Raw genomic sequence first — 12082 nt, 5'->3', positions numbered from 1 at the left:
TGGACAATAGTTGATGAATCACGTAATTAAATAAAATTCAGAGCTCATGTGTTAATTTTTCTTTAGATTGGTACTCCACCGTGGGACACACATGAGCATTTCCTGGGAGAAGAGGACAGGCTGAGTGAGCAGGAGAGACAGAAAAGGTATGGCTTTTCTGAATTTACATAACTTCCAAAATTTTACATCCTTCTCTGCAACTACCACCAAATACTTTATCTCTCCCCTACTCTGTGCCTTCTGCAGGGATTGCTCTCTCCGTGATTCCCTTGTATATTCATCCCTTTCCACTGATCTCCCTCCAGTCCTTCCAGGTGAGGTGACACTTCACTTACCAGTCTGTTAGGGTCACCTACTGTATCCCATACCCAAATACGCCGCCTCTATGTTGGTGAGACACAACTTAGATTGAGGGATTGCTTTGTCAAGCATTTTTGCTCCATCCACAGCAAGCAGGATTTTCCTGATGGCCAATCATTTTAATTCCACTGCTTATTCCCATTTTGACATCTTAGTCTACTGCCACGATGAGGACACTCTCAAGTTGAAAGAGGAACACCTCATATTCCATCTAGGTAGCCTCCAACCTGATGGTACGAACATAGATTTCTTTATCTTCACGTCTTCTTTTTCCATTCCCCATTTTGGCTCCTCTCTTACCCCTTCTCTTCTCACCTGCCTATCATCTCCCTCTGGCACCTCTCCTCTTTCCCTTTCTCCCATGGTCCACTCTCCTATCAGATTTCTCCTTCTTCAACCCTTTAGCTTTTCCACCTGTCATCTCCCACTCTCACTTCATTCCCTCTTACCTAGTTTTACCTATCACCTTCTAGCTTGTACATCTTCCCACCCCCACCACCACCTTATTCTGGCTTCTTTCCTTTTCCTTCCTAATCCTGACTAAGGCTCTCAGTCAAAAATATCGGTTCTTTACTTCGCTCCAAAGATATTGCCTGACTTGCTGGGTTTCTCCAGCATTTGCGTGTGTTACCCTGGATTTCCACATCTGCACAATCTCTTGTGTTTATGATAGTGTTCAGAATCAGGCTTATTACCCCTTTTATGACGTGAAATTTGTTGTTATGTGGCAGCAGTGCAGTGTAAAAACATTAAATTCCCAAAAATTATATATAATTTTACTAATACTATGAAATTGCCATAAATTTACAAAATAAATAGTGCAAAAGCAAAGGGATAATGAGGTACTGATTATGAATTAATGTGTTTTTCTTTCTGAAGCCCACTTTCAGTTCCTTGCTCTTGCTGATGTTGAGTATGAAGTTGTTGTTGCAACGCCACTTCACTAACCAATCTGACTCCCTCCTGTACACCTCTTTGTTGCCATCTAAGATTCTGCCAACAACAGTGGTGATATCTGTGAATTTATACATGCTGCTTGAGCTGTGCTTTGTCATGAAGGTAGTGCAGTGGGCAAAGCATGCAACCATGCATCTGGGTGCTCCAAAATGGAGTGGAGAACTAGTGAGTTCTGTCCATTGTCGACCTGTTGTGGGGAGTTGGAGTAGACAAATTGCAACAGCTGCAGGTACTTGCTGAGATGGGAATGAATTCTAGCCATCACCAGCCAAAACATTTCATTACAATAGATGTGAGGGCTTTCTGGTGATAGTCGTTGAGGTAGCTTACCCTGCTATAATTGGGCACCAGTATGATCGATGATCCTTATGTAGCAGGTGTCCTCCTTAATAGTTGCAGGCTGTGAGGCGTTCTTTTGGTTGAAGTTTTGCTGCTGCTATTATACAGAAATACTGCCTGCTCCAGACTGAACTTACGAGATAAACTTACGAGTTTATCTTGCAATTTTAAGCTAACAGTTGAATTTTTTGAAAAGTTAACGTGTATGTACAATGGTGCTAGAAAGTTTGTGAACGCTGTAGACTTTTCTCTATTTCTGCATAAATGTGACCTAAGTATGATCAGATATTCACGTAAGTCCTAAAACTAGATAAAGAGAACCCAATTAAATAAATAATGAAAAAAACCATTATGCTTGTTCATTTATTTATTGAGAACAATTATCCAATATTAGATGTATTTGTTAGAAAAAAGTATGTGAACCTCTGGGGTGATGCCTTCCACAAAAGCTATTTGGAGTCAGGTGTTCCAATCAATGAGATGAAATGAGATTAGAGGTGTGGGTTGAGGAGGTCCCCTGCCCTGTAAAAAATAAAAAGACACACAAAGTCATGCTACTGACAGAGCCCGCTCTTCTCAAGAAGATCTGTTTATGTGCATCATGCCTCAATCAGAACAACTTTCAGAGGACCTTAGAAGAATTGTAGAGATACATGAAGCTGGAAAAGGTTACAAAAGTCGTTCTAAAGATCCAAGTGTTCATCAGTCCACAGTAAGAATAACTGTCTACAAATGGAGTGAACTCAGCACTGTTGCTACTCTCCCTAGCAGTGGGCATCCTGCAAAGATCACACCAAGCGCACAATGTGCAACGCTGAAAGAGGTGAAAAAGAACCCAAGGGTAACAGCAAAATACCTGCAGAAATCTCTCGGAACTTGCTAAAGTCTCTATTCACGTGTTCACTATAAGAAAAGCACTGAACCAGAGTGGTGTTCATATATAACCAAATAACAATTACAGCATGGAAATAGGCCATCTCGGCCCTTCTAGTCCGTGCCGAACGCTTACTCTCACCTAGTCCACCGACCTGTACTCAGCCCAGAACCCTCCGTTCCTTTCCTGTCCATATACCTATCCAATTTTTTTTTTAATGACTATTGAACCTCCCTCTACCACTTCTACCGGAAGCTCGTTCCACATAGCTGCCACTCTCTGAGTAAAAAAGTTGCCCCTCGTGTTACCCCTAAACTTTTGCCCCTTAACTCTCAACTCATGTCCTCTTGTTTGAATCTCCCCTACTGTCAATAGAAAAAGCCTATCCATGTCAACTCTATCTATCCTCCTCATAATTTTAAATACCTCTACTAAGTCCCCCCTCAACTTTCTACGCTCCAAAGAATAAAGACCTAACTTGTTCAACCTTTCTCTGTAACTTAGGTGCTGAAACGCAGGTAACATTCTAGTAAATCTCCTCTGTACTCTCTCTATTTTGTTGACTTCTTTCCTATAATTCGGTGACCAGAACTGTACACAATACTCCAAATTTGGCCTCACCAATGCCTTGTACAATTTTAACATTACATCCCAACTCCTATACTCAGTGCTCTGATTTATAAAAGCCAGCATACCAAAATCTTTCTTCACCACCCTATCCACATGAGATTCCACCTTCAGGGAACTATGCACCATTATTCCTAGATCACTCTTCTACTGCATTCCTCAGTGCCCTACCATTTACCATGTATGTCCTATTTGGATTATTCCAACCAAAATGTAGCACCTCACACTTAACAGCATTAAACTCCATCTACTATCTTTCAGCCCACTCTTCCAACTGGCCTAAGTCTCTCTGCAAGCTTTGAAAACGTACTTCATTATCCACAACACCACCTACCTTAGTATCATCTGCAGATTTACAAATCCAATTTACTACCCCATCATCCAGATCATTAATGTATATGACAAACAATAGTGGACCCAGTACAGATCCCTGAGGCACACCACTAGTCACCAGCCTCCAACCTGACAAACAGTTATCCATCACTACTCTCTGGCATCTCGCATCCAGCCACTGTTGAATCCATTTTACTACTTCAATATTAATACCTAAAAATTGAACCTTCCTAACTAACCTTCTGTGTGGAACCTTGTCAAAGGCCTTACCAAAGACAACATCTGCTGCTTTACCCTCGTCAACTTTCCTCATAGCCTCTTCAAAATATTCAATAAGATTTGTCAAACATGACCTTCCACGCACAAATCCATGCTGACTGTCCCTAATCAACCCTGTCTATCCAGGTAATTATATATACCATCTCTAAGAATACAGTCAGTCCTCCTTATCTGCGGGGGGATTGGTTCCGAAACCCCCCCGCGGATACCAAAAATTGCAGATGCTCAAGTCCCTTATTTAACCTGAATCAGTGTGAGTGGTCTTTAGGACCCAGCGGAACCCCAGACTTTATTTAACATGTTCAGAGCGGTGGGCATTAGGACTCGGCATAGCTCTGAATCCGCGGTGTTGCTCTTCACGAAAGTAATCAGGATCGTGATTGAAAATAAGGTGGAAGTAATAAAGTGATCGGAAAGAGGTGAAACGCCATCGGTCATTGGAAAAGTGTTAGGCTACAGTGGGTCAACGATCGGAACAATTTTAATGGAGCATGTGAAAAGCCCTGCCCCGATGAAAGCTACAATTATTACTAAGCAACACAGTGGTTTAATTATTGGGTTTTGGGTTTTTGATCCTCCACATCAATCCAGCACAGTGGAGTGCGCTCAGGAGCGATCTGTCACTAGGTCGAACTCGGGAACTTCCCGAGCCCAGCGCTGAAACATACATTCTTAAGTGTTTTATATGCATAGAAAGGTAAAATATATACTATATACTAAGACAAACGTTTGACTAACTGATGCTAAATAATACTGGATGTACCTGTTCCGACTTACTTCCTAAAAGAACTTATGATTTTTTTCGATCCCGATTCACAATAACCCACACACATCCTCCGGTATACTTTAAATCATCCCTAGATTACTTATAACAGCTAATACAATGTAAGTGCTATGTAAAATAGTTGTTATACTGCATTGTTTAGGGAATAATGACAAGAAAAAAAGTCTGTACATGCTCGAACAACAAGTGCTGGAAGAGCACTTCTGGGTTTTCGCGATTCAAGGTTGGTTGAATTCGCGGATGCGGAATTTGCGGATGAGGGCCAACAGTACTCTCCATTAATTTACCCACCACTGACATCAAACTTACAGGCCGATAATTGCTAGGTTTACTCTTAGAACCCATTTTAAACAATGGAACCACATGAGCAATGTGCCAATCCTCCGGCACCATCCCTGTTTCTAATGACATTTGAAATATTTCTGTCAGAGCCCTTGCTATTTCTACACTAACTTCCCTCAAGGTCCTAGGGAATATCCTGTCAGGACCCGGAGACTTATCCACTTTTATATTCTTTAAAATCGCCAGTACTTCCTCCTCTTTAATCATCATAGTTTCTGTAACTACCCTACTTGTTTCCCTTACCGTACACAATTCAATATCCTTCTCCTTAGTGAATACTGAAGAAAAGAAATCATTCAAAATCTCCCCCATCTCTTTCGGCTCCACACATAGCTGTCCACTCTGGTTCTCTAAGGGACCAATTTTATCCCTCACTATCCTTTTGCTATTAACATAACTGTAGAAACCCTTTGGATTTATTTTCACCTTACTCACCAAAGCAGCCTCATATCTTTTAGCTTTTCTAATTTCTTTCTTAAGATTCTTTTTACATTCTTTATATTCCTCAAGCACCTTATTTACTCCATGCTGCCTATATTTATTGTAGGTCTCTCTCTTTTTCCGAACCAAGTTTCCAATATCCCTTGAAAACCATGGCTCTCAAACTTTTAACCTTTCAACCTAACAGGAACATAAAGATTCTGTACCCTGAAAATTTCACCTTTAAATGACCTCCATTTCTCTATTACATCCTTCCCATAAAACAACTTGTCCCAATCCACTCCTTCTAAATCCTTTCACATTTCCTCAAAGTTAGCCTTTCTCCAATCAAAAATCTCAACCTTGGGTCCAGACCTATCCTGGGTGCAGACATTGCTGCACATCTCAAGTTTGCAAATGCCCTCTGGATGTTCTGCAATGCTTCTGGGACAATGTTCTGTGAACAGATGAGACAGAGATTGAACTTCTTGGCAGAAATACACATTGCTAAGTTTGGAGGAATAGGGCACTGCACACCAACACCAAAACCTCATCCTACCTGTGAAGCGTAGTGGAAGGAGCATCATGGCTTGGGCTGCTTTGCCCTCAGGGCCTGGACAGCTTGCAATTGTTAAGGGAACAATAAATTCAAAATTTTATCAAGGCATTTTACAGAACATCAGGGTAGAGGCCCATCTCCTGAAGCTTTAATAGAAATTAGATAATACAACAAGACGATGATCTGAAAGACAAGAATAAATCAACAACAGAATGGTTTAAAAAGAAGATAATTCGTGTTTTGCAATGGCCAAGTCAAATTCCTGACCTTAGTCCTATAGAAGTGTTATGGAAGGACGTGAAGCAAGCAGTTCGTGTAAGGAAGCCATAAGCATCCCAGAGTTGGAGTAGTTTTGTAAGGAGGAATGGCCTAAAATTCCTCCAATCCGATGTGCAGGACTGATCAATGATTACTGGAAATGTTTGGTTGAAGTTATTGCTGTACAAGGGTGGGGGGGGGTCACACCAGTTACTGGAAGCAAAGGTTCATACATTTTCCAACAAATACATGTAATATTGGATCATTTTTCTCAATAAATAAATGAACAAATATAATTTTTTGTGTGTTAGTTATTTAATTGTGTTATCTTTGTCTAGTTTTAGGACTTCCTGAAGATCTGATCACATTTTAGGTCATGTTTATACAGAAATAGACAAAATTCTATAGGGTTCTTAAACTTTCTAGCACCGCTGTAGATGGTGTGTGTCAACCTGAAATCTTGACAGTCCATTTGCCCCTATAGATGCTACCTAACCTGCTGAGTTTCTCCAGCATTTTGTTTGTTGCTCCAGTTTCTAGCATCTTTAATCTCTTGTATCCCCAACTATATGGTGGTTGTATAATGCAATAGTCATAGGGTATTTGATTGTTTGGTACCATTGTAAAGTTACTTGTCAGCACAGGACATTCTGAGAGGGAAGTTGTGATCGAAGCTGTGATCCGTTTGAGAACCTTACACAGCTAAAAATGGTATTGAATTTTAGAATCTCACTTGAAGTGTGTCTGTTCACATGCTTTCTGGGGATGGATGTTGTCAAGTACCTTTTCTCTACATTCCATAACAAACAACAATTAATTCAAAGTGGATCAATCAATCATAAGCACATTTACTTGCAGCAAGGGAAGACCATCACTGTTTAAGCACCGGTGATGTCTCTGGAAAACAGATAGCATAGTCACTCCTTACTATGTGATTGGCAGCAATCAAAGTCATGGCTAAATCAAAGTCATGATTCCAATCAGGGACCTTTGTCAGAGCTGGGAAAGTGAGGAAGAGCAAGATCTGAAAAATTAATTGTTTCTCTTTCTGCAGGTCTTGCCTGATCTAAGTGTCCAGCATTTTTGGTTTTCCAGCATTTAGAGTTTTTTTTCAGGCCTCGAGTAAGAGTCTGATAGTATAGTCCAGCATAGCACAGCTACCCACACTTTACTTCAAGGGAAGGGTGCATTCTGTCTTGCTTAATTAGTGTACTTGGCGTTCTTCCAGGAATGCATCTGTGAGTTGCAGTTTGTCAAGGACACGGGTTCCATCAGCATACTGTTGCAAGAACACTATTAGCAAAGCATTCTGGTACAATATAGGTTCCATTTGATCACAGACAAAAATGCCATTTTGTTAGTACTAGTACATTGAATTTTCGAAATTTACTTTAGTGTTTCAGTTCACATGCCATTTGGGGTTGGATGTCCAGTCCTAATCCAATGACAGGTGCTCCATTTGTTGTCTTTATTTTAATGTTTATGTAGGACAGTTAAGTTATGGAGGGGACAGATCTGTCAGCTCTACTGCTGCATGCTAGGTGCCCCATATACTACAGCAGATGACAGGTTGCCTCCTAGAACAACATAGGGCAGCTGTTTATGAGAATTTGGAAGTTTCATGGTCATCATCCCCGGACTTAGAAATTAAAACAGGAATTGCTGGAAACTCGCAGTGGGTCAGGCATCGTGTGGGAAGAGAAGCGACTAATGATTCCAATCAGGGACCTTCGTCAGAGCTGGGAAAGTGAGGAAGAGCAAGATCTGAAAAATTAATTGTTTCTCTTTCTGCAGGTCTTGCCTGATCTAAGTGTCCAGCATTTTTGGTTTTCCAGAGTTTAGAGTTTTTTTTCAGGCCTCTGAGTTAAGAGTCTGATAGTATAGGAACTGTGCTGCCCCGTGCCCTCTTTCTGAAGGTTTCTCTGAAACAACCTATTTCCTACAAAACTACCATTTATGTTGTATCAAGTGTTCTACGCATAGCCAACTGTCTTGGTTCCACACATAGCTGACTATTTCTTGGTACTTTTTCTTCAATCCCCAGGTAATTGCCTATACACAGTGGTAGGAATTATCAGTTGAACAAGAGACTGGTATTATTGCTGAATCCTATGTCATCAACATCTTGGAGTCACTAGTTCCAGCACACCACTCAAGTGAATGCTGTGGCTTTAAGGATAGGGTAGAGAGGCTGGAAATCCTATAACAAATGGTTCACTTCAGATGCACCATTGCCGCTGCCCTCTGCACAACTGCTGCAGCAATTTGCCAAGCACCCTTGTATCTGCAGCTTCCGCCATCTGACAGGGTGAGGGCAGCAGAAATGTCGGAGTGGCTTCCATTTGAGTTCTCACCAATTCCCATGTCATCCTGACTCAATGTTACTTATCCTCTATTGTGTTAGAGTCTGGTTACAGCAATATCCTTTCATGGGATGATGTGGGACTATCACTACATCAAAGACTGCAATTCAAAGGACACCAGTGCGTGCAATAAATGCAGACCTTGCCAGTAGTACTCTTCTGTAAATTAATTATAATGCTGTTCGTGTGTAACTGAGCATTCATACTCCAAATGTGAATGTCTAGCCATGACTTTGATTGCTGCCAAATATGTTTGAATTGTGCAGGTTTGAGAAGGTTTATACTCATACCCTGTACTATCTGGCACAAGTCTATAAACACTTGGATATGAATGAAAAGGCTGCCAGATACTGTCACACTACCCTTCAACGCCAACTGCAGTTCAACCATTATAACCCTGTGGAGTGGGCTATCAATGCTGCCACCTTGTCACAATATTACATCACCAAGGTAAGCTTTCCTGTGCTCTGTTTCCAAGCAGCAGTCCTTATTAATTGTGATCTTTGAATGGGAGGGTCTCTAAACTCTTGTTTGTAGATGGAAATGGTGGCATCATCCTATGGTTTTCCATTCCCTGTGTTAAATTGTCCTGTAAACTGATGGAGGATTCTGGCAACAAGCATGTTACTTTGGTGGAGTCGGATCAATGGGTACTGGGGGTGGTGAGGCAAAGCTGCAGCACTGACGTGGGTATCATATAGGGGTGTGGGGAAAGGAGAACGGGGAGGGCAAGGAGCACGGGATACGATTGGGAGGGGTAAGGGAGGAGGCGGATGGCATGGGGTAATTGGAGGGGTATACTGAGAAAAGTATTCATCCATCATTTGTAGGGGCTAGTATGGAGGAATGAACATAGGAATACAATGAGATGAAGTCGATAAGGGTCTTTGAGGTGTTAACCTGGCAGGCATGTTGGAATAGAGATGTAGTAAATAGATGGAAGAGATGGGGGTGGGATGATGAAGGAGAAGTAAGAGGCAGTGCTAGAGGATTGAATGAACAAAATGGGATGCTGGAGCCACACTAAAGTGGCATAGAAGGAACTGAGTATGTGGGGTGTATATACAGTTTTGAGTATAGTTTCTTGGCAGAATCCTTTTAATGCAATTATAGTTTTAGTTAAGTTTTATTCCTAATATGAAATCATGTAGGCAGGGTGGCTCCTTGTATTAAATTACCTGATCTTAGCCTTTATAGTGAAAGGATACAATAGTTGTTCCTGTGCCTCAGGATGGTGGAAATAAAGTGGATGTTATCCTCGATTCTGAGTTACTCATTTGTGTCTCCATCAGGAAGTAGTAACAGGTATTGTCTAGGAATTGATAATCCTCCCAGCTGAGGCTCCAAATGAAAGAAGGGTGGGTAATGATGCAAATAGGTATGCAGGTTTAATTATGCTTGTCCACTAGGGGGAAGCAGAGCAATATAACATCAAGATACAGCACCACACAGAGGACTATGTTGTAGCAGGCTTTAGGACAGGGCATTCTCCATGTGCCAGACTATGGTTTTTAAATGGAGAAGGCAGTTACTGTAATTAAGAGCCACGGTGGAAATAGCAATCAGTAATATGGAACTTGAATTTCACCCAACATATTGTTTGTTGTTTCTTGAGCAGCAGCGTTACATGGAAGGTCGCCTGTGCCTTGCTGCTTCCAATGTGATCTTTAACCAAGCGGGAGCAGTGTCCTCGGAATCTCCAGCAGAGGAAAGTAAGTGTGACTGTCTTGCAATGGTCTCAATAGTGTTTGCAGGTATGTGGAACAGAACATTACAGGCCAGGCCCTTCACACAATGTTGTACTGAACTAAATAACAAAACTAAGCCATTCTGACCACACAATGTCCCTATGCCTTCATTCTCTGCATATTCATGTGCCTCTTAAACACAGCTATTGAATTTGCCTCCATAGCCATCCCTGGCAGTATACTGCAGGTACTCAACATGCTGCTTTAAAAAATATATAGAGCCTACATATCTTTGCCTTGACCTTTCCCACCCTATCAACCTGTGCAACCGCTTCCAAGTAGCCATGAACTTGGACCCCTAAGATCCTTCTGAACAGCATTATTGCCATTAGCTATGTACATTCCTGTTACATTAGATTTTTCCTAAGTGCATTACCTTAGTATTTGTGCAGGTTAAACGCCATTTGCCATTTCCTCACCCATACCTGCAACTGATCATTGTCCTGCTGTATCCTTTAGAAATCTACACTATTCACAAAATCACCAATCTTTGTATCATATGTGGACTTACTAACACACCCATCTGTGCTCTCCAAGTAATTCATATGTATCACAAACAGCAGCCATCTTGTAGAACACCACTAGTTATGTACCCCCACCCAAAATAAATCCCATTGATCACTACCCTATCTTTTACACACAAGCCAGTTCTGAATCTAAACGGCCAAGTCACCATATCTCCAGTGCACCTTAAAGTTCTGGATGAGGATACACAGGCTTTTTCCAGTATCTAAATAACCTTGAACTAGGGAGCTTAAGGGGAAGGCCATTTTAAGATATAGGAGTGAAGAGATTTGTCTAATGGGAGAATAGTAGGTCTTTGTACAAACCCCATTTCCAGAAAAGTTGGGATATTTTCCAAAATGCAATGAAAACAAAAATCTGTGATATGTTAATTCACGTGAACCCTTATTTAACTGACAAAAGTACAGAGAGAAGATTTTCAGTAGTTTTACTGACCAACTTAATTGTATTTTGTAAATATACACAAATTTAGAATTTGATGGCTGCAACACACACAACAAAAGTTGGGACAGAGTTAAAATAAGATTGGAAAGTGCACAGAATATTCAAGTAACACCGGTTTGGAAGACTTAACATTAATCAGGCTAATTGGTAGCAGGTGAGGGATCATGACTGGGTATAAAAGTAGAGTCCATCAAAGGCTCAGTCTTTGCAAGCAAGGATGGGTCGTGGCTCACCCCTTTGTGCCAAAATTCATGAGAGAATTGTTAGTCAGTTCAAAAGGAACATTTCCCAACACAAGATTGCAGAGAATTTAGGTCTTTCAACATCTACAGTACATAATATTGTGAAAAGATTCAGAGAATTCAGAGACATCTCAGTGTGTAAAGGGCAAGGTCGGAAACCACTGTTGAATACACGTGATCTTCGAGCCCTCAGGCGGCACTGCCTAAGAAACCGTCATGCTACTGTGACAATTATAGCCACCTGGGCTTGGGAGTACTTCGGAAAACCATCATCATTTAACACAGTCCGTTGCTGCTTCCAGAAATGCAATTTGAAACTGTATTACGCAAGGAGGAAGCCATCCATCAACTCTACGCAGAAACGCTGGTGAGTTCTCTGGGCCCGAGCACATCTCAGATGGACCGAAAGACTGTGGAACCGTGTGCTGTGGTCAGATGAGTCCACATTTCAGCTAGTTTTAGGAAAAAACAGGTGTCGAGTTCTCCGTGCCAAAGTTGAAAACAACCATCCTGATTGTTATCAGTGAAAGGTGCAAAAGCCAGCATCTGTGATGGTATGGGGGTGCATCAGCGCCCACGGCATGGGTGAGTTACATGTATGTGAAGGCACCATTGACTCTAAGGCATA

The 12082-nt window shown here is 41.4% G+C and overlaps 1 protein-coding gene across 1 annotated transcript in view; it reads left to right on the top strand.

Annotated features, from left to right (window-relative positions):
- Positions 1 to 12082, top strand: part of kifbp (kinesin family binding protein) — a 31975-nt gene that overhangs the window by 17064 nt on the left and 2829 nt on the right. The window contains exons 3-5 of the mRNA XM_059947311.1: positions 67 to 146; positions 8762 to 8945; positions 10114 to 10207. Coding sequence (XP_059803294.1) covers positions 67 to 146; positions 8762 to 8945; positions 10114 to 10207 — 358 coding nt within the window. The remainder of the gene's footprint in view (positions 1 to 66; positions 147 to 8761; positions 8946 to 10113; positions 10208 to 12082) is intronic.

This window comes from Hypanus sabinus, chromosome 22, assembly GCF_030144855.1.
Source record: "Hypanus sabinus isolate sHypSab1 chromosome 22, sHypSab1.hap1, whole genome shotgun sequence".
NCBI classification, from domain to species: domain Eukaryota; kingdom Metazoa; phylum Chordata; class Chondrichthyes; order Myliobatiformes; family Dasyatidae; genus Hypanus; species Hypanus sabinus.
The sequence above is the reverse complement of the archived record's forward strand: the minus strand, read 5'-3'. Positions and strand labels throughout refer to the sequence as shown.